At 61.0% G+C, this 27,427-nt stretch overlaps 3 protein-coding genes across 10 annotated transcripts; 2 read left to right on the top strand and 1 right to left on the bottom strand.

Annotated features, from left to right (window-relative positions):
* Nucleotides 1-1,836: 1,836 nt before the first annotated feature.
* BAG4 (BAG cochaperone 4) lies at nt 1,837-9,132 on the bottom strand. 2 transcript variants are annotated; one of them, XM_064497672.1, is made up of 5 exons: nt 8,919-9,132; nt 8,290-8,400; nt 5,206-5,466; nt 4,498-4,740; nt 1,837-3,341 (listed from the first exon to the last, which is right to left on the bottom strand). In XM_064497672.1, the coding sequence occupies exons 1-5, from the start codon at nt 9,045-9,047 to the stop codon at nt 2,841-2,843; spliced, it is 1,245 nt and encodes a 414-aa protein (XP_064353742.1). In that variant the 5' UTR covers nt 9,048-9,132; the 3' UTR covers nt 1,837-2,840. The 2 variants fall into 2 exon arrangements, with proteins under 2 accessions (XP_064353742.1, XP_025970001.2); XM_026114216.2 differs by having other exon boundaries at nt 8,928-9,132.
* A 127-nt stretch (nt 9,133-9,259) lies between these two features.
* On the top strand, nt 9,260-27,337 carry LOC112991594 (G protein-coupled receptor kinase 5-like). 7 transcript variants are annotated; one of them, XM_064497664.1, is made up of 17 exons: nt 9,260-9,484; nt 9,919-9,987; nt 21,153-21,248; nt 21,577-21,689; nt 22,792-22,869; nt 23,152-23,252; nt 23,344-23,436; nt 23,511-23,574; nt 23,663-23,803; nt 23,877-24,061; nt 24,143-24,180; nt 24,357-24,446; nt 24,538-24,746; nt 24,843-24,960; nt 25,046-25,183; nt 25,376-25,582; nt 25,679-27,337. In XM_064497664.1, exons 1-17 carry the CDS (start codon nt 9,439-9,441, stop codon nt 26,188-26,190), a joined length of 2,298 nt encoding a protein of 765 aa, XP_064353734.1. In that variant the 5' UTR covers nt 9,260-9,438; the 3' UTR covers nt 26,191-27,337. The 7 variants fall into 7 exon arrangements, with proteins under 7 accessions (XP_064353734.1, XP_064353733.1, XP_064353737.1 ...); XM_064497663.1 differs by having other exon boundaries at nt 23,877-24,067; XM_064497667.1 differs by having other exon boundaries at nt 9,265-9,484; nt 23,877-24,067; nt 25,451-25,582.
* LSM1 (LSM1 homolog, mRNA degradation associated) lies at nt 11,490-14,398 on the top strand. Its single transcript, XM_026114230.2, is given in 2 exon segments — nt 11,490-12,350; nt 13,895-14,398. Coding segments are annotated over 2 exon segments (906 nt in total). The 5' UTR covers nt 11,490-11,615; the 3' UTR covers nt 14,066-14,398.
* Nucleotides 27,338-27,427: the final 90 nt, after the last annotated feature.

The raw sequence follows: 27,427 nt of genomic DNA, 5'->3' as shown, positions 1-27,427 counted from the left end.
TGAGTACTGCCCTGAGCATGAGAACACACAGCAGAGGCTGTTCTTCAGCATCCTTCCCCTCCCACCTGCCTCGCTAGTACTCCCCTTCCAAACTTTCCTTCAGTTCACTAGAGCACAAGCTCTGCTGCAGTCTTTGCCTAATGCAAAACCCAGTCCTGGCTGTCATCTACAAACTGCTAGCACAGCAGCTTGTCCTGCTCTGCCAGCTCCTCCAGGCGCTTGCACATGCATCCTAAAAACTGCAGGAGAGCTCTGATGTGTGCAGGAGAGGGCTTTCAAGCATGCCCCACCAATGCCCGGTCCTGACCTTTGCCCAGAGCATCTGTTCTTATTCCAGCTATTCACATCTTAAAATGAAAAAACAGCCTGACGCATGAGCGTATTTGAGCTCTTAAGAAATCACGACTGAAGGCAAGTGAGCCATTACAGAGCAAACTACTCCCTCTGCCAGATACCTCTATCTGCTGAGTAGCAGCGCAGACAAGGAGGATACAGGCAAGACAGTGTCGTTTTACCACTGGAGCTCTCCCGCTCCTGGAACGCCTACTCTGTGAAGAAGCCTCAAAAGCAGCATCTCAAACCATTGGTGTTTTTCTCCTGATACATACGAACAAGAAGCAGTCTTCAAACAGCCATTGAGGGACCTTTCCGTACGATGACTTCTCTCCTACTACTAAAACTCTTCACGTGAGCCAATAGCCCTCTAGCAGTGGAGAAAATATTAAGAAGTGGGCTTTTTTCAGTCGCATCCTGGGACAGCTGCTAAGAGCCAGGAGAGAGATATTCTAAAATGATAGATTTTAGAAAGTAAAGTTACTGCTGCTGTCTAAAGGTAGTTCAGCAAGCCTGCAGCAGTCTCTTGGGAAAGATTTCAGGATGTTAGATACAGGATTGAAAAAGACTTTCAACTATATGATAAAAATTAAGGGGGTACAGACACCACAGTGCTACTCTTTATTCCTCTGGGGTTAGAGACACTGATAGCAGTGCTAGCTGTGTGCAAATCATCCTTACCACAGTTATTTTTCACAAAGAAATGGACACCAAAACCACATATTAATGTGCTTTCAGTGCTGACACTGCTGTCTTTATCCGAGAAAGAAAGGTGGCATTCACTGGGGTTGAGTCATTGTTTTCTGTATACAGCCACTAACCAGAACCCTCCTCTGTCCTCGGTATAGCAACAGGACATCAGTCTGCTCATTGTGATCTGCTTTATCTCCCAGCGTAACTGCTGATGCTCAAAAGTCAGGTTTCCTGCTGAATCTGAAGCGCGGATAGCTTGGCCTGGCTGCTCTCTGCCTGACAGGCAGACAAAATAAAATAGCAATCAAGCATTTATTGGTCCCAGGGCATTACATTCAGCTCTTTCCTGGCTTACCTCAGAGCAGGCCATTTCTCAAGGCTGCCCACCATGTGTGATCAGAGGCATCCGAACAGAGGCAAAGGTCAGTCCCAGGCAGCACAACCCGTCTGTTACCGACCTGCAATCCGCAGGGCTCCCTCGGGCATCAGCTGGCTGCCGCCTGCGGAGCGCAAGGTCAGAGTGCTCCCTGCTCAGGCACGCCAAGAACCCATCCGGACCACCTACCTCCAAAACACGGCCACTGTTCCCACAGCCACGGCTGAAGGTTCCTGGAGCATCTGCGCTGCTTGGGAGCAGGCGGGTGCTGCAGTGACCCCAACAACTCTCTGAACAAGTCTTTTCAGGGGTAATTTGCTGCATTCACTCCCAGCTGTCTGCTGCTGAGATAGTCTGGTATTTTGGCTACAGGCAGGTCTAAGTTACGCAATCTCAGGCGCAGTTTCTCTTTAAAGAAAAGTGACTGAGACATCTTAATTACAAAATGACATTTAAAAGTTGTCAGGGTTTATTATCTCGTCACACACGCTAATGACTCACTTAACGTTGTAACCAGAAGGTTAATAGTAGACTGAGCTCTTCTCTTCCCATGTATTGTACAGAGCCATTGAGTATGGTATTTGCAGTGAAATACAAAACTTGCAGGATGTGAAAGGACATTACAATTGAAAAGTGGATTTTTACCCAAAGGGCCTGAAAAAGCATTTCCAAACATCCTGCTGTTTAGGGTTGCTCTATCACATTTTTCTCCTGTTTATACCTGTCTTTTTCAGTGGCAGGATTCAGAGAGTTCCAGTCTGTGTTCCTATTTCCATACAACCATCACAGAATAGCTCTTCACAACAGAGAAGAAACTGTGCGACATGACGTTCCCTTGAGCCGCTGTGCTGACTGGGCTGCCAGCAGGGTCACTTCTTGCAGCACTTCAATGCAGCCACTTGAGTGCACTAAAAAACAAACCAACCCCAGGACAATACACAGTAGTCTTCACGGCAGGGATGTAAGCTGAAAATACACACAGCAGTTGACAAGCCCAGAATCTTGTTTTATGGCTGCACACTGCAATGCCTTTGTGACAAAACTTGACAAGCATTCCTGCTATTTAAAGAACTATTGTGGCTCCAGGAGGTAACTACAGATTGGGCCTGGTATTGAGAACTTTATTCTGTACAGTGATTTTCCTCCTGCTGATGAAAAGCACATGGACACCCACAGAGACCTCTACAGCAGTGGAGTACTTCAATTGGTGCTGCTTCTCCATAGCCTGGACCAAACAACTAGGTTGCTGCTTAAATCCTCTCTTTGTTTGTTCATAGACAATTTATTTGCTGGGGCTGGGCTTTTTTTCTTTTTTTTTTAAATGATCATTTATTGCTTTTTCATTGTCAATAGTACTTAAGAGAAAGAACTGAGATCTAACAGAACTAAAACTCTTTGGGACCTCAACAACAGGCTGTGTGTTGTGACTGATATGCTTTCACAATCCCTTTCTTTCCAGTTTTTCCAGTATGGCCTGAATTCTGTGGACAGCTTCTTTCCTAGCCTGCCGAACACTGTCCTGACCACCAGTCTCTATGGAATCCAGTTCCAACAGCAACTTGGTCAACATCTCTTCCAGAAGGCGGTAGGATTTATCTGTCTTTTTTCCTACAAATTCATCCACCTCTTGTTCTAGTTGTTCAGCCTCCTCCGTAACGCGTAGGATTCTCTGAATCTCTGGCGGGATGGCTGCAGAATTCGTTGAGGACTGGTCACCAGTTTTACAGCCTGCCTCCTGATTCCCAGCCGAAAGCTTCCGAGTTACATTGTCATACATTTGGGGCTGTGCACTGTACTGCACTTTGGGGTTTGAAGGGGATGGCTTGGCATCGAACGGAGTCGGCTTGTGATCATTCATTGTCCTAGAGTGCTGGTGATTGACATCAGAATAGTAGTTCTGCTGGTTTGCACTTTGCTCAGGTTTGTCATAAGCAGAATCCTGCAATCAGAAGCAAAAATCTTTAAGTGCATTTCCCCTAACGCCAGTTTTTTTGATCTCTCATCTTGCACTAAAAGGGTGAGCGAGAACAACCCAAGGGAGCTGGGAGGCAGGTGGCACTGACGGCCTCGAGGTGTGTGCGCCTAGGAGAGCAGGGCGGAAAGGGGTTAAGCAGGACATTACTAGGGATCTGGGCTGCATTTTCTAGTGTCACGCACCATGATGTCACAGTGTCTCATGTCCTAGCAACCCGACACCCCGTGTCCTGCCAGGCAGGCGGGTTTCTGCAGGGAGTCCCAAAAAGGAACACAGGGCCCAGTGCTTCCAGGCTCCAGCCTGCTGAGGAGCAGATCCCTAGCGAGAGGAAGGCACGTGTGTGGAAAAAGGAAAAAATATTGGGGTGGGGTGGAGGGAAACGAGCTGCTGAGTATTCATTACACCTGAACAGGGTAAATGCTAAACGGATTTCGGCAAGAGCCCACTTGGATGTCCCGGAGGTGACGCTCCTCTGCAGGCAGCGCAATTTTGAACTGTTTCCGAACAGCAGTAACCCCTATCCGTGTAGCCGCATCCCCAGCAGGGCTCTACCAACACTGCCACCTTGGGACCAAACCTCTGGGGAGCCATTTAACTCTTGATCAAAGAGGAGGAAGGAAGGATGAACAGCCCCCCACCAAATGCATCACTTCCATATATTTTTTGTTTAAAAAAAGCTTAATAAAGAATGTCTGTGCTGAGGTAACCATTTGAAGAGGAATATTGGAGTCTGCAAACTGGCCCACAGGTTGATCACACACCTCTTCACTGGGGGATTTCTGACGGTATTAGCTGCTTCAGAGAGAAGCATTAGGCAAGAGAGACCAGGTCTGTCCCATTTCAGGCCCTGCCCTGGAAGGTCTGTTATCCCCTGCAGTTCTCTGGAATTACAGCTCTGGATCTTGGTCTCCAGTACGCAAAATAAGATTTTGCTGGCAGTATTTAGGAGAACTTCTGCTTTGCTTCCACATAACGGAAGCCAACTGCAGCCAAAGAAAGGGGCATTCCCAGGAAACAAGAATCAGCTTTGGAGGAAAGCAGCATAATTTAAGAGATTAACTGCAGCCAGGATGCAGCGCACACACGAGGTGTGACAAGCCACCAAAGCATGAACTGTTACCTTTGAGTCCCGAGAGGAAGGGCAAGGAGGGACTGCACTGCCAGTCCAGGACGGATGCGATTCGGAGACGAACGGGTTGCCATGTGCCGAAGCAGCCGGCCACGCGTAACGCGGCTGCATCCCATAGACAGCGGAGGGAGCCCACGATTCCTCCTGGGGTCTGGGCTGCGGTGCAGGCCCCTGCGGGGTAATGCCTGGGTTGGCTTCTCCATAGGGATACTGCGGGACAGGCATTCCTGGAGTCTGCAAGAAGGAGGGAAAACAAGCATTACCCCAAAGTCATTTTCAGTCAGGCAACAGAAATACATCCTGAGCGCTTCAGCCCTCCAGACAGCTCTGGAAAAAGCCAGTCAGACTCACTACCTGGTCGCTGCTTTTCTAGCCCATGAACTTGCACTCTTTGGAGAAGAGGGTGATTACAAGTTTTTATAAGAATGGGCAGGGCTAGTGTTCAAGACATGAAAATCTATTTATATGGTTTAAAGCCCGACTTAGCACAACATAAGCAAGTCCAAACACCCAGGGATCCATCAGGGGGGACACTGTGGACTTTTCCTCCACTGGGGCCCAGTAAAACTTTTTCTCATGCAGGACCAAGCGTGCTCCGAGCACTCGAAGCCAAACAGCCATCCCAGCACCAAAGCCAGGCTTACTGTGGCAGCCCAGGGCCCAGCTGGAAAGTTGCTCTGGCCAGGACCTGCCCCTTACCTGCGGCGGGGAGTACCCAGGAGCCTGCTGCCGCCTGAGAGAGGACCCTTCTGCCGGGCAGTCTGGCGGGCTGTAGCTCCAGGGGGGAGCGGGCGACGGGGGCCTGTACACGCCCGGGGACTCCGCAGGGTAGGGGGTCCGCGGAGGCCCGGAGGAGTAGTAACCTCGTGTTTGCGGCAGGCTGGCGTAGTGCGGAGCAGACCCGGGAGCCGAGGGGTACGAGGGGCCATACGCTCCATTCGTGTAGGGAGAATCCACCCCCTGGGAAGGAAGGAAGAGGCAAAGCAGAGGCAGCATGATGGGCACCGAACACAGCGCCGGGCAGAGGGGCTCAACTCCGGCAGAACAGCACGCACGAGGCCTCATCTCAGGCCTGGGGCCATGCTTCCATGCCAGATGCTCACACCAGCCCTAGAAAACATTGCTGCAGGAACCACTCTCCACTCCCTCACCCCAGACTTTCAGCCGAGCTTCCCATTAAATGGGAGTGACTTTTCACAGTGGTAGAGGACCAAGAAAACAGACACGGAGAAGGGAGTTAAGGTACTCCATCAATACGGACTTGCCAGGAAACACCCACATTTTTTGAGAAAAGGAAGGAGGAAAACAGTTTTGTGAGCTCTCTCTCAGTGCTCTCACAAAAGCTTTACAAACGTGCAACCAAAATACCCTTGTGTGTCTTCTGTCCTTGGCTCTAACAAACACCAACAAAAGCCTTTTCCCACTTCAGCTGGGGGTTCTCGCTGAAGAAAGGGAAGCTGAGCCTTCCGCATCTGTTCCCTGTCCTGGCATCCCATCCCTCCTACTCAAAGGCACCACCAGGGCTCAGCACGGTCCCCATCTCTTTGCAGTCCAAAGGGAACTCCGCAAGGACACAGACCTGCAGGCCGCATCTGGCCTGCTCTTCCCATTTTTGGGAACCAGGCCATAACTGGTCACTCAGTCTGTGCCATACTCCTGCTTTCAGCTGTTAGATTTAACTAAGTCCATTTAATCACTGACTGAAACCGACTGGTGGATGAAAAGCACTCCAGAGAAGTTTATTTCCTTTTTCAATCTACAAATAAAAACAATCCAAGACTGCTAGATCTACTAGCCTTAAGCCCGAGGAACAACGATTCAGATCACTAAGCTGCAGATACTGCTGCAGCTGTGGAAATAGCCGAGTTTAGGAGAACTTTTTATAGGTAAGATCTGTATATGTCCAGAGTATTTATGGTAATTTATTTGAATACATGTGAGCACTTAATTTATATTGAATGTGAGCTTCAATCTTACCGTAGCTAAGACACTGAAGTGTTAGGATTTCAGGAGCTCACTGATGGCTCCCTAGTAGCTTTGGGCACGTCAGTTCTTTGCCTGCGAGCTGCTTCATAAAGGAGAGATTGAATCACGTGCTCCACAATTTACAGAACAGCTAGAGCAAACCTAAATGTCACATAAGATTAGAACAAACGATTGTCATGTCCGTATAGCCAGCAGACAACCTTTTTGGAAGGAGTAAAGCCCTTCTATTCGCACGACATTTGTGCGATGGCCCCTAAAAAAAGCTATTGCTGCATTCAGAACAACAAATAGATCCCAGGAAAAGTGAGTCATGGGACATAAAGGAACCGTGTAAGCCTTTTTCCTCTTCCTGCAGCAGGCACCGCTAACTCGTGCCTGCCCTCTACCGGGGTCAGACTCGTGATATAAATCGTGCCACCCGCGCAGACTGCCAATTCCTTCCCAGGGGTGAAGTTTATCGTACACATACCACTCTTTATGCAGCTGACATCTTTAGTTTGCTGTGCCTTTAGAAAGGAAAAGGTGACAGGTGGTAGATTCTCAAGTTCCACGTTCACACTGGAGAACGGATAATTCTGTTTCTCAATAAAGAATCTACTAGTGGGGTCCAGTGTATGTATTATATGGCAATTCCCAATTCTTACCAGGCATCTCCTGGCAGCAAACATATCAAGGATGGCAGCATTGCCCCAGCAATCTCTTTGTTTAAAAAAAAGTATAACTTAAAAATTTCATCTTGAACTGGATATTAAGATAGAACTTTTTACCCTGTTCATTGTCTTCAATTTTTTTTTAAAATACCTGCCCCAAACCAGCAGAATAGGAGACCAGATTCTTACTTAATGCAAAATGATTTGCATGTCAAGCTACAAGACCTTGGGGGCGGGGGGGGGGGGGGGGGGGAAATCACTGTTACACTTTAAGGGAGATAAGATATGAGCTTAAAAATCCAGACAGTTTGTCACAGCTAGATAACATTATGATTCAGTGTCAAGAACACTCTGAAAGTAACATGTAATTTCTGGGTAGGGTCAAATCTGAAAGCCGGTCCTAATCCTGCTCTCAGCTGGATGGCAGAAGAACTAGTCTGTTTATTTCCGTGAACCGAGACGATTCGGAGGCCACCCACGTGCAAAGGGAGCACAGGGGCAGAAGCACTCCAGCAACGTCAGGGACGGACAAGGCGCCTCACCGGTACCCAGCCGCAGGAGAAGGGCTGCGGAGGGGGACCTGCGGAGCAGCCCGAAGCGCTGCCACCCGGTTACAAAGCCCGCTCTCGCTCCCAGCCCCGCTAAGTCAAGGCGCTCTGGCGAGCGGGACGCTAGAGCCAAGGATTTCCCAGCTTCAGCAAGTCACATCACCTCCCTGCTGCTCCCCTCCCTTAGGCGTAAGGCAAGAACAAAATCCATGGAATCTCAGAGCCATTTGGGGTCATTTCTTCAGCTGTGGACCAGTGGGAAAGTCTTTGATGGGTATCCAGACTACAGACCCAACAGGGCTTTTTGCAGGAAGGGGCTGGGAGCTGTCACTGTGTGCCAGAGGTGGTTTGCTAAGGCGTTTCGGAGAGGGCTGCTAACCTGCCTTCAGCACCGCAGTGCCAGCGCAGAGCGTTAATAGAGGCTCCCGGAGCAAGGGCAAAAGGAACCAAGTGTTCGGGGACACCTGCTGCGGAAGCGACTGAGGCTCTCAGCTCCCATCCCCACCTCAGCCAGCCCCAGCCCCAGGTCCCAGCTCCAGCCACACCTCAGACTTCCCAGGGTCTGAGGGAAGCACGAGGGGAAGGTTCTTCCCGCCTACCTGGCCCTGGAGGTCGGGAGCAGAGGGGTACGGGCTGGACGGGTAGGCGGTCCGGGGCTGCGCCGCTGCGCTCCAGTAGCCGGAGGCGAATCCCGAATACGGCGCCTGCTCCTGGAAGGAGAGATCCGTTTTCTCGTAAGAGCAAGCAGGAGGCCGCCTCTTCCGGAAGGGAGGCACGGGCGAGGGCGATCCACAAACGCCGAGGGGCAGCGACCCTGGAGCGAGGCAACCGCCTCAAGCAGCGGATTTTCGGGGATAGTTTGCTGTGAATAACGCAGAGCTGCTGCCACCTCGGCAGCGCCCGGGCAGCCTCGGGAACAGGCCCAGGGACGGACTCCCGCCTGCCTCCCCGGTCCCCGGTCCCCCCTGCCCTCTCCCAGCCCGGGCCGGTCCCCGACGCGAGCCTGGTCCCGGCAGGAGCCTCCGCTGCTCCGGCCTGCGGGCTGGGCTGCAGCCGCGGCCACGACCCCCCTCACGCCCGCGGCTGAGAAACCGTCCCCAGCCAGCGAGAACCGGCAGCTCCCCCAGGCCTCACCCTCGGCCCGGAACCTTCGCCCCGGACACCCCGAACCGCCTCGCGGCCGCACCCGCCGGAAAAGGCCCGCGCCCGGTGCGAGCGGCTCCCTCACCGCCGCTACCTGCGCGGCGCCCGGGCGCTCCCAGCCGCCGCCGCCCGCCGCCGCCGCGCAGTAGGGCCCGGGGGGCCACGGCGGGGCCTGCGCGGCGCCACGGCCAGGCGGGTCCCCGCCGGGCTCCATAGTGGCTGCTGCCGCTACAGGCGCTGCCACCGCCGGGCCGGACGTCACCGCAGCCGCGCCAATCACCTCGCGGCGGCACCGCAGCAACCGCCAATGGGCGGCGAGCGCCCGCGGATATCCTGCCCGCCCTGCCACCGCCTCGCCCCGCGCAGCCAATGGGCTGCTCCCCCGCGCGCCGCGGCGGCACCGCCCCCAGCGCCCCTCAAAGGGACAGGAGCAGTTTCTCGCCGCGGGGGCGCACCAGGCGCCAGCGCTCCCTCCCCCGCCCGCGGCGGGGCGGCCAGAAGGGGGCGTGGCCTCGTCGTGGCCCCGCCCCGGGGCGTGTCCGCGGGGGGCGGTTCCGGCGGCGCATGGCGGCGCTTCCGCTCGGCGCGGCGGCACTGGCGGCACCATGAACTACATGCCGGGCACGGCCAGCCTCATCCAGGACATCGACAGTGAGTGGCGGGGCCGCCCCGGGCCGCGCGGGGCGGCGGCGAGGGGGGGCCCCGGGCCCCGGCCTCGGCCCCGGGCCCGGCTGGGGCGGATGGAGCCCAACCCTCCCCCCCCCCCCGGTGGGCCCCGGCCCCGTGTGGGTCGCCCCCCCCCATAGGCCTCATCCCCCCCCCATAGGCCTCATCCCCCCCCCCCCATAGGCCCCCATCGCATCCCCCCCCATAGGCCTCATCCCCCCCCCCCCCATAGGCCCCCATCGCATCCCCCCCCATAGGCCCCATTCCCCCACCACCACCACCCTGTGTCACCTGCGGCCCCGGGGCGCTCCTCGCCCGGCCGCCTGCCCCCCCCCCTCCCCGGGCCGGGGTTGCCGCTCCCCGCGTTTCGCGCCGGTGCCGCGGGGGCTGACGGCGCCGCCGGGCTCTTTCTCTTTCAGAGAAGCACCTGGTGCTGCTGCGGGACGGCCGGACGCTCATCGGGTACCTGCGGAGCATCGACCAGTTCGGTACGTGCCGCCCCCCCGCCGGGAGGCTTTGCCGCTTTATTTCCGACTTTGCGGGGTTTTGGGGAGGGGGCACTGCCAGCCGGGGGGGCGAGGAGAGGAGCCGGCGCCTGGTGCCCGGTGGCGGAGCGGTTCCCGAGTGGTGTGTCCACAGCCGGGGTGTGGGAGGCCCTGAGCCATTTCCCAGCTTTCAGGTAGGTTTCTGGGAAGGGCTTGAAAGCCGCTGTTTGAGGCCATAGAGAGGAAGAGGAGGGGGGATATCTAGGGGGTCTTCTGTGCTCGCGGGTCGTCTTGTTGCAATGCGCCCGTCTGCTGTGTGACGAGCCCAGGGGTCTCTCCCGGCGCTTGGCAGCCCCGAGTGCGGTTTGCGCTGCTGTTGCAGCCGTGGTGGTCCGGGCTGTGAGCAGGAGCCAGGCCCCAGCAGGCGGGGGGCCAGGCCGGCAGCAGGGCTGCGGGACGGGGCTTGGCTCGGAAAGCAGCTGCGGCTCCTGGGGAGTGTAAACTTGCAGGAGGCACCAAAGCTGGGCTGTGCACGGAGCAGACGTTCAGCCACGCCGCGCCTCCCTGCTGGGGCCGTTCACAGGTGGCAACTCCGCACGTCTCGCACCGCGCGGTGTCGGGGAAGTGAAAATACGGCTGTTTGAAAACCTGAGCGGTGTTTTTTCTAGCTCTGATCTGAGCGAAGCTCCGACGTTGCTGCGGTAGCTGTTTGGGCTCATCCTCTTGCAGCATCCGAGGGACCGGTCTCCAGGAGGAAACGTTTGCACCAGTTCTTCCTGAGAGTGGCAGTTCTGCATGTTTGTGGCTTGCACGGATGCTCTCTCCTCCAAATCTGGCAAATTCTTTTCTCTTTCTCCCCCTTGCCCTCGCTGGAAAGGGCACTGCAGGGACGAGGCGCCTGCCTGAGGGTCAGCAAAGCAGAGGCCTCTGAGTCGGGCTGCGCGGCACCAGGTGAGATCTGGCAGGCGTCAAGGGAGCGGCAGGTTTGTGTGTTTGGCTGAAACAAGGGAGAGGTGAAGAGCTGCGACTGGACTTGGCATGGTCCAGCGCCAGTATGAGCTGTGTGCTCAGGGTCTGCTCCTCACGCTCACTTAAACGGGAGCAAAATCAGCCCACGGTGCCTGGTTGCAGCCTGCGTTGTGTTTGGGTCAGCCAGACGATGCTCCTTGCGTGTGCCAGTTGTGAGCAGAATTGCGTATTTCCTTCGCTAGAAACAATCCAAGTTCTAATGAAAAAGGTGCTCGTTGTGCATAGAATGATACAGTTTGGAAGTGAAGTTTTAAAGCTTGTTTATGTTGTGTTTTAAAAATACACTTAGGTGTCCCTCTTGTATGGGAGTTCGCGTTGCAAACGTCCTTTCTGAGCGTGTGTCCCTTCTTGTTTGCGTGGAGGGTAGTTGCAGGTTTCCTTCCAGATAAGGCAACTTATTGCAGAAAAACAGGTTTGCTAAATCTCTGGGTTTACGTGCGTCTAACCTTGGTTGCTGATTGGAGAGGTATCTGTTCTCTGTCAGTCACTGTGGTTTAAACGAATACATCAGATATTGAGATTTGGTGGTTCACTGAAACTTCTTGTAAAAGTTGTGTGGCTTTTTCCCTCCCCTCCCTCCTTCCTGATTGTGTCAAATATTAATGCAATGGTCTAATTTATCTTCCGGTGAAGTCAGGGTTTATGAGGCATCTCTCAAGAGCCTGGGGTATTTGTGTTTTATGTTTGTGCTTATGACAAAACATCTTGGTCCTTGCCCTAGCACATACAGCTCCAAAGATAACATCACTTTCCCCTTGACCATGACTCTCCTGCTGTCAATACACGGTGTCTGGGTGAATAGCAACTATCTACAACTGGAGTTTCCTGGTTCTGTTTCCAACATTGCTGCTGCTTCTCCCTGTTCTGAGCTTGCTTGTCCCATCTGTCCTGTGCACAGGCTGTACGAGGCAGTCCCTGCCCTCACACTCCTTTCTGCCCGTGCTGCAGCACCTCGCCCAAGGAACTGGGGTTTCGGCTGCTGCCTGGGGGTGGCTGTGTCGATCGCTAAAGCTGAAGTGCAGCAGCTGCATTTCAGTAGGAGAGAAATCCTGGTTCCATTTGTGGTCTGGTTCAAAGGATCTGCCAAGAGGCAGTGGAGGTGTTTACGGGCAGCCGTGCCATCTCGGCTGGGGGTTTATTGCCCGGCTCAGATGAGATGTTCTCTTTAGCTAGAAAACAAAGTGAAAGATGGATGTTTTCTCTTTCTCTTGATTGCTGCAGCAAACTTGGTGTTGCACCAGACTGTGGAGCGCATTCACGTGGGCAAGAAGTATGGGGACATCCCTCGAGGCATCTTTGTTGTGAGAGGCGAGAACGTTGTTCTGCTGGGGGAAATAGTAAGTAAGCGGCTCTTTCTGCCTGGCTCTCTTGTTTACTGCTGGCCTGGAGCGATGGCTCAGCTGTGGTCCAGGATTAAGTAGCCAGGGATACCTGTAGCTGCAGTTACTCCGAGCAGCACTGTCAGTGGAGCTGGGTCTCTCCAGCCACAGGCGACGTGTGTTTTTTTTTTTTTTTTTTTCTGTGTTGCCCATGGCTGAACCAGCGTCTGCTGTGAAATATTGTCACCCTCCCGCTGGAGAAGGCCGTGCAGGGAGAGTTGCGTAACGCTCAGTGCTGCCTCTTGGAACGGGCCCTGAGGTGTGTGGGAGAGGCTGAAGTGTTTGAGCGCTCACTGTCCCCGCAGTGGAGAAGGTGTCCTTTAGTCCTAGCAGGCGGTCGGGAGCCATTCTGGCCACATCCTACCAAAAATGTCCTGGCATAGCTGAGTGCCTGGGAATCAGGTGGGAAGGGCTGCGGCAGAGACACCTGTCCCTTCAGCTGTGGGTCGTCTTGGACGATTTGGGGTAAAGAGGATGCTTGCAAAATACAAACTGGTGAGTGAGTGCCTGGAGGAGACATAGAAAAGCCCTGGCCTGCACATGGCATTGCTTGAGGGTGTCATTAGCGGCTGACTGGAACGGTCACCTCCCCGCTGCTGCGTACTAAAGGACGCTGTTTGCTGTTTGATGTGTATTCAGGGGGAGTTGAGTGCTGTCTGCTTTGTTCTTAGCTTTGGCCCCTCGGGTTATGCCCAGCTTGGCTGTTCCCCAGGAATCCTCCTCTCCCTCGGATATGTTTTCGGTTTTTCCTCCAGTTGGGCGCAGTCGGTGTTTCTAGGGCCCTTTCCTCCGTGCGGTTTCCTGCCCCCATCCCTCCCCCGTGGTGCCGCAGCACCCCCGTTACATCGCGTCTGACTCTGGACTGGACTCCGGGAAGACACGGGGGCACGAAATGCCCAGGCCCCCCACAGTCTGGCTCCATTAGGGGCCCACACAGAGCGTGAAGGAGCCTTTGCCCTGCACATGCAGATCCGTGACCATGACCCAGGGGGAATCCAAGTGTTTAAAAGATCCGGGTCCCAGGCTGGGATGAGCCACTGAGTTACCCTGAGCTGTCTTGGAGCCACTGAGCACAAGGTTTGGGAGACAGACCCTCCCACGGCTCAGCTCCTCTCAAGATCAAGCGAATCGTCTTTGGCGCAGCAATGCGAGTTCTTCCCGGGAGCACAAAGCCTTGCCAGTTGTTTGTAGGAAGCACTGGGACATCACAGAAGTCCAAACACGTAGGATTGGTGTGTTAGTGCCCCCGTGGAGATGCAAGTGCAGATCTCTTCCCTGGACCTTTGCAGTCCAGGTCCACCCAACTGGCTTCTAGCCCCCTCGGACTGGTTCTGCCTGTGGCCAGGGTCACGTTTCCAAGATGTGCTCCACAAAGGTGAAACCGGCCGGGGCCTGAGCATTCCCTGCAAGCTGAGCAGTTTCGGGAAGGCCTCGCGAGCAGAACTTCGGGTCTTGGATGCAGCATCTGCTTTGCGATGCTAAATGGCCTGTTTCTCTTGCAGGACCTGGAAAAAGAAAGCGACACACCCTTACAGCAGGTCTCGATAGAGGAGATCCTGGAGGAGCAGCGGGTGGAACAGCAGGCCAAGCAGGAGTCAGAGAAGCTGAAAGTGCAGGCGCTAAAGGAGCGGGGGCTTTCAGTCCCGCGGGCAGACACCCTGGACGAGTATTAGCTGTTCTGCCCCTTGGACAGTTTCCCTTGAGGCGGAGCCAGGAGTGCTTTGTGATTTGACCATGTGGTGACAGATCTCTTTGCAAAGGCTGTTTTTATTTTGTTTTCCGCACTGCAGATAACTGTTAAAATCATGCCTTTAGTTTCTCTTCACAAAACCCTTGTTAAGGAGGAGTGAAGCTATTTGATTATCCTTTAAGGGAACCAAATGCTCTGGTGTGAGTAAGAGTTTATGTTGTTCAGGAGGCAAATCACTTTTTTTTTTTTTTCCCCCCCTCTTATGTGGCTCTGGGTGAGAGTGTTCCTTGACATGTAAATAAATCCTCAATCTCAACAGTGACGGTTTTGCCTGTTTTTGGGATTTGCCGTGTTCTTGTCCATCTGGGTTCTGGGGACAGAACATGGGATAACCAACCTCCTTCTAGTCTTGAGCGGAGACTTACGCCCGCCATCCTCCCTGCCAGGGACGCTGTGAGCCAGGGGGTGCCCAGGATGGCAAAGAGACAGCGGGACTCCCGGGTTCGGCTGTGTGCTCAGTACTGTAAAAGCTTAGGTCTCGCTGTGGTGACCTCCCGCTGCCTGGGGAGGTGAGCGGGACCCATTTGCGCCATGGTGTGATATCTCCTGCAGGAGTGGGAACGCTTGTAGGCTCCCGGTCTGCTCTGCGGGTGGTCGATGCTGATACTTGCTCCCATCTGAGCAGGCCTCAGCAGCTGAGCCGAGTTGACTAATGACCCACTAATTGTCAGACCTGTCTCACCTGAGCTTGGCACGGCTCTGCGGGGCTCCTTCCCCTCACAGCAGAGCCAGCCCTGCCTCCTCCAGCAGCATTTCTTAAACTCTGTGGATTGATGACGGTGGCGCAGGCTCCAGAAGGTAGGAGATATTCTTGATGTTGAGTTCGTTCTGGTGCTCTTAGGTGTCTTACATCATCGCTGAAGTGCTAAAATCTAAGGCGGCTGCCTTTCTGCACCAGATGGTAGGAAACAGCAAAAGCAGTGGTTGGTTTGGGGCAGCTGCCAGGCTGTGGGAGCTTTGTGCATAAAAACACTTTGCTCCAAACTCTGTAAAGGCAAAAAGGAAGAAAATCTGCTCTGTCAATAGAGCAGACTTTCTGTGAGAGGCTGAAATACCCTCTCCCTCCGGGGAGTACTCGTGCGGGCCTCCCGAGTGCTGGGCTCCGCAAAAGGGAAGTTGTGAGGACACACATTGCAAAGGTTGCCTCCAAGAGCAGGTTTTCACTTCCGAAACAGCTAATTTCTTCCAGATTGGTGGGAAAGTGTGACGAGATCTGCTTTACTCAGTCGTGTAAATGTTTAATACAAACAGGTCTCACTGTAGCCCTCCTGAAAAGCAAACAGCCAACATAAACACGGTGATTACCTTCCTGCTCTTGTGTTAAGCTTGGCCTGGAAGCATGAGTGTTTGAGACTGTCCCCTTCTCCCAGGGTTGGATAGGACAGTCCACAAGTGTTGTTTTTTCTCATGGCACATCAGTATGTTCCTGTTGAATTTTGAGAACGTAGCTGCTGGCATCTGCTCTGCCGCTATTGTCTGCTTCTGTGCTGTGCTTTATAGGTTTAAATGGGGTACCCGAGAGTTTGGCCACATGAAAGGCATAAGCAGACGTAAATGCACTTTCTTGCTTAAAAGCGAAGGCTTTGTAACGACGTCACGCAGGCTGTGCCGTTTCGAGGGGTCAGTGCGTGACGGAGGTGCTGGGCTGTGTATCCGCTCTGGGGGCCGATGCCGGTTGCGGACGGTGCTGGTGGCTCGTGGGCAGCGGTGGCCGAGCCCTGGGGCCGGCCCGGGAGCTCTGCGCTGCAGCCGGTGGTGCGGGAGGCTCCTGTGGCTGGAAAAGCAGCTTTTTGGTTTCGGTGTTCTCCCAGAGCTGCTAAAAGGCCCTAGCTGTCGGCGCAGTAGCAGCGTGGCTCCGGCGTTCCGGGGGCTTCTCCCACTCTGCCGGCAGCCGGTGGCGGGACGGTTGGAGCGAGGGGAGGAGAAGCGCTCACGGGGGAGGCGGGTGAATGTCCGGGGGAGGCCAAGCAGAGCCCCCCCTTGAGATACCTGGAGGGGCTTGGTGGAGCCCCGACAGCTGGAATATCCGGGGAGGATGAGCAGAGCCCCCCGGTATGGGACTTCTGGAGGGGGTCAGTGGAGGCCCAACATCTGGATGGGGCTCGATGGAGCCCCGATATGGGGAACATCTGGAGGGGTCAGGAGCCCTGACATCTGGGGAGGATGAGCAGAACCCCCAACAGGGGACTTCGGGGGGAGGTAAAGTGGAGCCCCAATATCTGGAACAGCTGGATGGGGCTCGGCGGAGCCCCAACATCTGGAGGGGTGCAGCTGAGTCTCCTCCCCATACGGGACTTTTGGGGGGGCTCGGCGGAGCCCCAACATCTGGAACACCTGGGGGGGGGGTCGGTGGAGCCCCAACATCTGGAAAGCCTGGGGGTCCGGCGGGACCCCAACATCTGGCACAGCTGGGGGCTGGCGCGGAGCCCCGGTCGCAGCGCTGCCCCCTTACGTAAGGCGCCGCCCGCGCCGTGACGCCGGAGGGCGGCCCGTGACGTCACGGCGGGGGCGGGAGGCGCGGGGGGGGGGGCCGGGCGGGCCGCCCCGCGGTGCCGGGCATGGTTGCGGGCGGCGGGGCTGCGCCGCGGCCCTCCCCGCGCCATGGAGCTGGAGAACATCGTGGCCAACACGGTCCTGCTCAAGGCCCGCGAAGGTACCCGCCGCCCTCCCCGCCCCTCGGCCCGGCCCCGGCCCCCCGTCCTGGGCCCCTTTCCGCTCCCCTCCCGGCTCCGCGTCCTGCTCCCTATCCCAGTTCCCTCCATCCCGGTTCCTTGTCCTGCTCCCTATCCCAGTTCCCTCCATCCCGGTTCCTTGTCCTGCTCCCTATCCTAGTGCCCCATCCTGACTCCATGTCCTTACCCCATTCCGGTTCCTTGTCCCAGTTCCCTCCATCCTGGTTCCTCGTCCTGCTCCCTATCCCAGTCCCCCGTCCTGTCTCTATGTCCTGGTCCTGTCCCCGGTCCTCCCCATCCCAGCTCCTTGTCCTGCTCCCTATCCCAGAGCCCCATCTCGGTTCCTTGTCTCAGTTTCCTCCCTCCTGGCTTCTTGTCCTGCTCCCTATCCCAGAGCCCCATCCCAGTCCCCTGTCCTGCTCCCTATCCCTGTTCCCTCCATCCTGGTTCCTTGTTCTGCTCCCTATCCCAGAGCCCCATCCCGGTTCCTTGTCCCAGTTTCCTCCATCCTGGTTCCTTGTCCTGCTCCCTATCCCAGAGTCCCATCCCGGTTCCTTGTTCCCAGTTTCCTCCATCCTGGTTCCTTGTCCTGCTCCCTATCCCAGAGCCCCATCCCAGTCCCCTGTCCTGCTCCCTATCCCCATTCCCTCCATCCCTGCTCTGTGTCCTGCTCCCTATCCTGGTCCCCCATCCTGGCTCTGTGTCCTTACCCCATCCCAGCTCCACGTCCTGGTCCAATCCCTGGTCCCCCCCATCCCAGCTCCTTGTCCCCGTCCCCATCCCGGCCCAGTCCCCGCTCCGCATCCCAGTTCCCCCCCCAGAGCTGCGTCCCAGCACCCCGCCGGGACGGTGCTGGGCCACGGAGCATCCCGCGCCTCGCCAGCGTGCCGAGGGGCCGGGCGCTCGTCGCCGGGGCCGTGCCGGTCGTGAGCCGCGCTCCCAGCTGGCGGGATCGGCACCAGCGGCCGTTTGCAGGGACCGGGAGGCTCCGGGTGGCCGGATCCCTTCCCGGCGGGGCGTGGGGGCGGCTCGCCAGAGGAGCCGGGGAGCCTCTATTTGCTCTGGGTTTCCTGTAGAAAACTGCAGCCGTTCCTAAACCGTTGTGACCCAAAAGCAAACCGCAGCGGGGGCAACCGGGGATCCCAAACAGCCAATGCTTTTATTTTGCTTTTTTGCAAAGGCCTGATTTACTCACCCGCCTTGCGGCGCTGCAAAGCCCCCGGTGCGCTCGGCGAGCCCGGGCGGGAGCCGCTCCCGTCCCCACGGCGAGCAGGGCATCGGTGCAGCCCCGGCTCCGTCGGGAATCGCGGGGCTGCTGCCGCGGCCGGCGTGCAAATGCCGTGGGAAAGCTGCCCCGCGCCTCGCCGAGCCGGGCGCCTCGTGCCGCCTCGTGCTGCAGCCGCGACCTCGGGCAGAGAACAGGTTAAACGCGGTGTGAAACGATCGGGAGCCGCTCGGCGCCGGAAGCAGGGAGGCGACTCCAGCGTCTCCGCCGCGGCGCGGATCCGATGTGCTCGGCTCTGCCCGGCGGGGAAGCGCGCGAGGGCTGCCCCGGCTCGGCGCGGAGGGGCCGGGGCCAGGGCCGAGCGGGATGCCGTTGCCCCCGTCTCCCAGGGACGCCGGGGGAGGCTGTGGGGGCTCCGGCCCCCCGGTGCCACCGTCCTCCGCCGGGGCTGAGCTGGAGCTGCCAAGGGGAGGCGGGTGGCAGAGGGCTTTCGGGAAAAGCCCGTCCTCGTGGAGAGGAGCTCCCGCGGGGCTGCCTTCCCGTGGGGCTGCCGGCGGAAGCGCCTGCGGTGAACAGCCGAGGCGTTGGTGAGCGCAGGAGATAAGACGTGAGTAATCTTCATGGCTCCGCGGCCGTTCCCGTCGGAGCAGTCTGTCTCCGTGGTGGAGCGGTGGGGACCCGTCGCGGCGTCACGGTGGCTTTCGATGCTGCTTCGTGCGACCTTCCCCGGAGGCGGTGGGAACCCAGCTGGATGGGATCCTACGGGAGCAGGTGCAGGAGGCTGGGGAAGCCCGGCGGAGGGTTGTCACCGCTGCGGAAACACGGAGCAATAGCGATGTGGGTTCCCCAGGCCCCGACGGCCGAGCGCAGGTGCTGGTGGGTGCCGGGAGGCTGCGGCTTGCCGCGATGCGCCGCTGGGCTTGGGAGAGACCCTGGATGTGCGTGCGAAGGAGCCGCAAATGCAGCGTGAGAAAGGGCCCCGCCGTGCGCGGAGCCGTCCCCAAGCGCATCCAGGGCTGCTGCAAGGAGGTGACGTTTTCCGAGCCTGGGCGCAGGGTGCAAGTCGCCCATCGCGCGCAGAGGGTGCAGGTAGGACGCCGGGAGCAGCTGCCCGGGATTCCCGGTGCTCGCTCAGGCAGGAGGAGCTCCCACTTCCCGCGTGGGGCTGCTGCCGGCTTTGCTGCCGCTTCCCCGGCGGTTCCCGCACGGCGGCAGCGGCGGCTTCCCTGGGTTCGGCCCCTGGGACCCGCGGGGTTTCGCCCCGGCCGTGGAAGGAATTTGGAGACCGCGGCTTCTTCACCCCGGGCGCCTCCTCGTTGTTTGTTGGTTTGTTTGCGCTGTTTTGGGCTGCGGCTGGTTAACGCTTTGGCATCAGGGCGGCATCAGGGCAGCGGAGCTGCGGCCGGCCCCAGCGAGTGAGCGTCCCCGCGAGCGTCCCCGCCGGCACCCCGCTCCTCTGGCCGGCCCGCGGGGAGCCGCGTTCCCAGGCTTTCCCTGGAGCTGGGCGGCCTGGGAACGTCCCGGCGGGAGCGAGCGCCTCCGCTTTCCCTGGCTGCAGCCACCAGCGCGCGGGAGCAGTGCCTGACCCCCGGCCGCGGGCTGGAAATGGGGCCGGGAAGGTCCCTCCGGGACCCGAAAGCTTTGGGGAGCTGGCGGACGGGCCGAGCTTGCAGCCCGGGGTGCGATCTGGCCCCGAGCCTGGGCGCACGGCACTCACGAGCCGGGACACGGGCGGCCCCGGCAGGCTCGTGGCTCCCACCCCTTCCCACGCAGCGTCGATTTAAGCCCGCGGAAGAACGTAATTTTATTGCAAATCCAGACGCCTGCGTTCTTCTCGCGGCTTCGCGCTGACGGCAGAGGTGCGGTATGAATAGCGCCGAATGAGATGGCTATCGAGCGCGGTTCAGGGGGGGTGGAAGAGCGGCCGGGAGGTTTGTGTTCCCATGCGGAGAGGGCGAAGGGGGAACCGGGGCAGGGACCAGCGGCACGGCCCCCTCCCTCCCGGGGACGGCCGGGGTGATGAGCTCGGGGCCGGTGCCCCGGTGTCGGGGAGGTGCCGAGCCAGCGGCACCAGCAACATGCTTTAATTTATTTTTATGGTCACAGCAAACACGCCGAAATTTGAAAATAACGCAGTAAAGTGGCAATAAAGCCCGGAGTACCCAAGGCTCCCCAGCTGGAGAGCGGTTAAATTGTGGGAGTTTATAAGGGAAGATAAATGAATCCGGACGGCGGGCAGACTAGCCTGGGCCGTAGGGCCACGCGCTGCGAGCATCCCTCCGGGGCGATGGGCTGTCGGCCCTAGCTGCATCCCGGCACGCTGAGGCGGGACGTCTCCCTGCTCCGAGGCCGGCGCGTCTCGGAAAACATCACCGGGGCCGTGTGCCCATCTAGCAGGGCGTCCGGCCGCGGCACTGCTCCGCTGCCCGCGTGCAGCTCGCTGACGTTGGGGCTGTTCAGGCGGAGGAAGCGAGCGGATTAGGGCAGGAAGCTCTGCCCGGCCGGTGCCCCGGGCCCCGCGGTGCTGCGGCCCCTGTGCACGGCATGGCGCAGTGCAGGGGGCCCGGCTGGGTGCCGGCACCCAAAACAATAACCCCGGCGGGGCGGGGCGGAAACCGGCTGTTTTCGGGAGGGAGCGCGGGGCCGCGTTGTTCGGGGAGGAAGCTCGCGCCCCTCCGGGCTCGGCCAGCCCCGGCGCTCCCGGCGGACCCCCCTCCCCGCCGCCGCGCACGGCCCCTCCGGCACCGCCGCCGAGCTCGGAGACGTGTTTAACTTTGTCTTTCCCTTTGGCCAAAGCGCAGGGGGTGTCCGGCATGTTGCAAAGGGTGAGAGCGATGGTTTGGGGGCTTCACGTCCCCAGGGGCCCCGCAGCCGTGGGGCAGAGGGGAAAGCAGAGCGCCGTGAACCAGGCGGCTCCGACGCCGGTGCGGGAAGGGGGTCAGAGCCTGCGCCCGGGGCTGCCTCGGGGTCTGGCACTGCCGTCCCCGCTGCCCGGGGCTCTGGCTGCCCCCGGTCCCCAAAGCCGGGGTGTGCAGGGCAGGTCCCTGCCGGGCCTCGCGGCGGGGGCAGCCGCCGTGTCCCAGCGTGACCTTCTCCCTCTCCCGTCTTTGCAGGAGGCGGCGGCAAGCGGAAAGGCAGGAGCAAGAAGTGGAGGGAGATCCTCCGGTTCCCGCACATCAGCCAGTGCGACGAGCTGCGGAGAAGTCTGGGTGAGCGATGCCCCTCTTCCCCCCAGGGAGACGGGCTTGGGCAGCCCGGGGAGGCCGCGAGAGCCGCGTGGGCAGTGTGCGGGGGAGGCCGCCCGGCCGGGCTCAGCGCTGCTTTTTGCACGCCGGGCTCGGGGAGCAGCACGCTGCTCCGCTGCTTCGTCCCCCGCGCCGGGCTCAGGGGAGGCACGAGGAGCCCGGAGCCGCGCCGGTGCCAAGCGGCGTCGGTCGCGTCCGCGGCGGGAGGGGATCTGAACCGGGGCGGTGGGCGCGGGGGTCCGGGGCCCTCGGCTGCGCTGGGGAGCTGCCGAGCCGCTGCCTTGCCTTGCAGAGGAAGACTATGGCAGCCTGTGCGAGAAGCAGCCCATCGGCCGGCTGCTCTTCCGGCAGTTCTGCGAGACGCGGCCGGAGCTGCTGCGCTGCATCCGCTTCCTGGACGCCGTGGTGAGGGATGCCGGGGGCCAGGCCGGGGCGGCGCGGGGGCCTGCACCCCTCTCCGCGGCAGCCGAGCGAGAATTCCTCGCGGGTGACGTGGGAGGGAGAAGCCGGCCCATCCTGGGAAGGAGCAGCCCGCCGCCCTCGAGGCCGCCGGGTTTCCTCCGTCCCCCAAAGCCGCCTGGTTCTGGACATGCTGGTGGCCCGGCCTGGTTCGGCTTTTGCCCTGGGTTGTGCCAGGGAAGTTCGGCTTTTTGCCCCAGCAAATTTGAAATTTTGCTCGGAAACCCATGTGCATCTGCTGGGATTCACCCCGCGGCCAGAAGGCGATTTCAGATGCAGTCTCATAGGAAACATCAGCCTCACAAAATGATCCGTGTTTCCCATTACCAAACTGTTTACGCCCGTGGCCGGTGCGCTCGCCCTGCGCCGCGGGGTCGGTTTCCCGAGTGCGAGGGAGACGCGGGCGGGTGCCGGGGTGCTGCTGGCTCTGCCGCGGTGCGGCTGCACCCGGCGTTTGCCGCTGCGTGTTCGGGGGCTCGAGGCGTCCCGGCGGCCAAGTCCAGGCAGCCGTGCGGGGGCTAATGGGAAACACATGCTTGTAAAACAGTCCCTGCTCGTGCTGGCTCTCGGAGCGCGTGGAGGGCTTTTATTTATTCAAAAGCCAAAAGAAGGAAAATTCCCCAGGTTGCTGCAGGTCTGGGTTTGGCAGCGCAGGGAGGCAGCAGCCACTCTGCCTGCGAGACACCCCCTTTTCCTCCGCCAAATCTCGTGTTACCTGGCAAAACTCAGCAGCGTGTTTCAGTGCTTCTTGCTTCCAGCATCCTACCCGTCCAGGTCCCTCCTGCTCCGGGTTCAAGTTACCTTTGATTCCCTCCAGGGCTGAGCACACGTGTGTGTGTGTCCGCGGCGGCAGGGCTCTGCGTACCAGGCGCCGTGCCGGGGCCAGGGGCAGTGATCGGCTCCCGCCTTTCGCTCTCTTGGCAAACCCCTCTCCGAGTCGGGTGGGAGACGTTTCGGGAGAAGCTGCCTCGCTGGGCGCGCGGGGAGGAGCCGAGGCGGGCTGGCACGGTGCTGCCTCTCCGTAACACCCTCCTCTCCCCTGGCCCAGGCGGACTACGAGCTCTCCCCGGATGAGAAGCGCAAGGAGATGGGCGAGAAGATCATCCGCAGGTTCCTCAGCCAGAAGGTGAGTCGGGGGGGCTTTGGTCCCCCTGGGCAGCCGGGACGGGACGGGACGTGATGGGATGGGGTGGGATGGGGCCAGCTGTGGGAGCACAGAGCTGCGTCCCTGCTCCGTGGGGATCCCAGTTGCCCCCGGCGCGGGCAGCCCCGGGAGCCGGGATCGTGGGCTGCCTGCGGGGCCGGGCTGCGGCACCGGCGTGCGTGGGGCTGGCTGCTGGGGGGTCTCCGCGGGCTGCAGGGTTTGGCTCGTGCCTCCATCTCGCTGCCCCGTTCTCCCGCGCCGCAGTCCCCGGGGTTCCTGCCCGGGATCAGCCAGAGCCACATCAGCCAGTGCGCGGAGAACCTGCGGAAAAGCCCCTGCAAAGACCTCTTCAGCGGCTGCCTGCGGTGAGCGCCCTGCCCTGCCCTGCCCTGCCCTGCCGCCGGCCCGGCCCGGCCGCGAGGCGACGGGTGACGCCGACCGTCCTTGTCCCCGCAGCCCCCTGCGCGAGTACCTGAGCCGGGCGCCCTTCGCTGCCTACCTGGGCAGCATGTACTTCGACCGGTTCCTGCAGTGGAAGTACCTGGAAAGGTGCGCGGGGGGGGGCGGCGGGGGGCCGGGGCGGCGCGGCGCGGGGCTGACGTCCCCGCGGGGCTGTGTTCCAGGCAGTCGGTCACCAAGGACACGTTTCGGCAGTACAGGATCCTGGGCAAGGGGGGCTTCGGAGAGGTAGGGTGCCGCCGCGGGGGCCCCGTGCCGCGGAGGTGGGTGCCAGGCCCCGGCGCCGGCCCCGCCGCCCGCTCACCCCGCGCCCCAGGTGTGCGCCTGCCAGGTGCGGGCCACGGGGAAGATGTACGCCTGCAAGAAGCTGGAGAAGAAGCGGATCAAGAAGCGGAAAGGGGAGGCCATGGCCCTGAACGAGAAGCGGATCCTGGAGAAGGTCAACAGCCGGTTCGTGGTGAGTGTCGCATGGGGCGGCGGGGGCCGCGGAGGGGCCGGTCTGGGAGCCGACGGGCGCCGTGCCGCCGCAGGTGAGCCTGGCCTACGCCTACGAGACGAAGGACGCGCTCTGCCTGGTGCTGACCATCATGAACGGCGGGGACCTGAAGTTCCACATCTACAACATGGGCAGCCCCGGCTTCGAGGACGAGCGCGTGGTCTTCTACGCGGCGGAGATCTGCTGCGGCCTGCAGCACCTGCACCGGGAGGGCATCGCGTACAGGCGAGGGCGGCGGGGGCGGCGGGGGCCCGGCCGGGGCCGCTCCGCGCTGAGCCGGGCTCGCGTCTCTCCCCGCAGGGACCTGAAGCCGGAGAACATCCTGCTGGACGACGACGGTGAGGAGCGGAGCCGTCCCGGCTCGGGGGTCGGTCTCCGCGCGTCCCCTCCCCGCGTGGCCCCGGCCGAGGGGCTTTGCCTGGGCCGGGCCGTCGCGGGGCCGCTGGCCGCGTTCGGGGAGCGGAGGGGTGGCCTCCCCTGGCACAGGGGCCCCCCGACCCCCTCCCTGCCGCAGGCCACATCAGGATCTCCGACCTGGGGCTGGCTATCGAGATCCCCGAGGGCGAGACCGTCCGGGGCCGCGTGGGCACCGTGGGCTACATGGGTGAGTGCGGGGCAGGGCCGCCCTGGGGGGGGGCCGGGGGCCTCGGCAGGGCGGCGTGCGGCCGCTGACGGGTTTGGGGCTCTGCCCGCAGCCCCGGAGGTGATCGGCGACGAGCGCTACGCCTTCAGCCCCGACTGGTGGGGCCTGGGCTGCCTGGTGTACGAGATGGTGGCGGGGCGGTCGCCCTTCCGCGCCCGCAAGGAGCGGGCCGGGCGCGAGGAGGTGGAGCGGCGGGTGCGGGAGGAGCAGGAGCCGTACTCGGACGAGTTCAGCGAGGACGCCCGGGCCCTCTGCGAGATGGTGAGGCCGGAGCGGCGCCGGGGCTCCTCGCCGCGGGGACACGTCCCCCCCGTGACCGCGCCCGTCCCCTCCGCAGCTGCTGACGAAGGACCCCAGGCAGCGGCTGGGCTGCGGGGCGGACGGGGCGGCCGAGGTGAAGCGACATCCCTTCTTCAGGAGCATCAACTTCAAGCGCCTGGAGGCCGGCGTCACGAAGCCGTCCTTCGTGCCGGACGTAAGGCGCGGGGGCGCGGGGCGGCGGCGGCGGGCGGGCGGGATGATCGGGCCCCCCCGGCTGACGGCTCTTTCGGGCCCCGCAGCCCCGGGCCGTGTATTGCAAGGACGTGCTGGACATCGAGCAGTTCTCCACGGTGAAAGGCGTCAACCTGGACCAAACCGACGACGACTTCTACGCCAAGTTTGCCACCGGCAGCGTCTCCATCCCCTGGCAGAACGAGGTGAGGGGCGGGCGCGGGGCTGCCGCGCCGTGGGGCAGCGGGACGCTGCTCGGGGGGACCCGGGCTCGCACCCAGGGGTGTAGCCGGCCCCCGGGGCCGTTTGCCCTGCGCCTCCGGGGCCGGTCGCGGCTCCGGACGCGGCAGCGGCGCCTGGCACTGCAAAGCCGTCGTCTGCGCGGCGGCGTGCCCCAGGCCGCGAGAGCCGGACGCTGCCTGCCCGCCGGCTCCGGAGGCCTCCGGCGATCCTGCCGCGCGTCCCCGCTGCAGATGATCGAGACGGAGTGCTTCAGGGACCTCAACACCTTCGGGCCGAACGGGACCCGCTCCCCGGACCTGGACTGGAAGCAGCTGCCCGAGCCGCCCAGGCGCAGCCTGCTGCAGAGGCTCTTCCGGCGCCACGTAAGGGAGGGGGCTGCCCGGCTCGCCCCTCGCCCCCCCACCGCCGCCCCGGCTAATCGCCCATCTGTCTGTCTGTCTGTCCGTCTGTCCCCGCAGCCGGCCGACTGCGCCATCGGCACCACCACGCACTCCCCGCCGCCGCCCGCCGCGAACTCGCACCCCGCCGCGGCCAACGCCGCCGGCCCGGCCCGGCCCCCGGCACAGGCACCGTCCTGACCCCGTCCCGCCGCCCGGAGCCCTGCGCGGGCACCCGGCGCCGAGCCCCCTCCTCGCCGTCCCCCGCCGGTCTCGGACGCGCAGCGGGGGCTGCCGGCGCCGGGGTTTCTGGGCGATGCTCGCGGAGGCGAGGCGGGACGGGACGCCGGTGCGGACGGACGCGCGGACCCTGCCCGGCGGCGGCAGGCTTCGGAGGGAAGCGCGGCTGGGACGGCGTCCGGGGTCGCGGAGCCGGGGGAAGCCGGGCAGGACGCGGGGAGGCGACGCGGGGGCCCTGGGCAGGGGGGCTCTGGGCTCTCTCCCACGCGGGCCGGAGGACGGTGCGGGGGTCCCGGCGACCCCGGCACAGACCCCTCCCCGCTCGCTGGCACAAGGGGGCAGGACAGGAATAACTATTTTCGCGGCATTTGAGCCCGAGAAGTGCCAGCGTTATCTTATCGCCGGCTCCGCACGTGGCCTCTGCGGTCCGGGGGGGCTGTTTTTTATCTGCCATCTCCAAATAGCAACACAGGCAGCCTTGGAGCCGCGGGGGGGTCGTGGCGGGGGCTGGCGCAGGCCGGGAGCGCCCCGGCCGGCCTTGCCCGCGGGATCCCGCGCGGGGGGCGAGGGGCAGCGCCGGGGCGTCCTCGTCCTCATCCTGACCCGCGTCCCCGGGGTGGCGGGTGTCCCCCCCCTCTGCCCGAGACCAAAACGTGAAATGGGTTTAAAAAAGGGAGTTTTGTGCCCTCCTGGTATTTCGCTGCCCCTGCAGGGAGGAGCGAGGCCGCTCGGGTCGAGGGAAGGTGCCGGCTCGGGCGCTGGGTGAAGCAGGTCGGTGGCGTTGGGCGCTCGGCTGCCGGAGGATGCCCGGGGCGGCGGTGCCGGCGTGGCGGAGCGCGAACCCCACGTTGGGGACACGGCGGGGCCAGCGGCACGGCGGCTGGGGCAGGCAGGGCGGCTCGGAGGGGCCGCGCTCGGCAGCGGGCTGTGCGCTTGGTGCTGCGGCCGCGTGCGAGGGCAGAGAGCTCGTGGGGGGCAACGCACGTAGGTGTGCAGGGGTGAACTGCACGTGGGGCTGGGCGTGCGAGGGCAGAGCGCACGTGGGGGTGCAAGGGGCAGCATGGGTGTGCAAGGGGCAGAGAGCGTATTGGGTGCCGGTGCACGTGGGGCTGGGGTGAAGCGCAGCATTTATGGGTGTGCAAGGGAGGCAGCAAGCACGTGGGGCGGTGTGCGAGGGGCAGAGCGCTCGTGGGTGTGCAGGGGGCAGCTGTGCACGTGGGTGTGGGCGTGCAAGGGGCAGCATTTGCGGGTGTGCAAGGGGTGGTGCAGGGGGTGGTGCTGCTGGTGGCCCCGTGGGGGCCGGGACCCCGAGCAGACCTGAGCTTCCCCTTGCACAGACATCTTTTATTTTTGTACTCTCCTCTCTGTTAACGTGCTTTGGGGCGTTTTGGGTTTCACTGTTTTTTTTAAATACTGTAAATCTCCTGGTTCCAGCACACTCGGTTTACATTCGATTGGGTTTTGTACATTTGTAAACAGTTGTAAATATTTGTATGTTGAGTGCCTGGATGTACATTTTTAAGCTAAAAGCTGCAAACCGAGCCACGTGGTGACTTTGCACAGCGGTGCGTCGGGGTGTTTTAGGGGGGA

The sequence above is a fragment of the Dromaius novaehollandiae genome, chromosome 26 (genome assembly GCF_036370855.1).
Source record: "Dromaius novaehollandiae isolate bDroNov1 chromosome 26, bDroNov1.hap1, whole genome shotgun sequence".
Lineage (NCBI taxonomy): Eukaryota > Metazoa > Chordata > Aves > Casuariiformes > Dromaiidae > Dromaius > Dromaius novaehollandiae.
The sequence above is the reverse complement of the archived record's forward strand: the minus strand, read 5'-3'. Positions and strand labels throughout refer to the sequence as shown.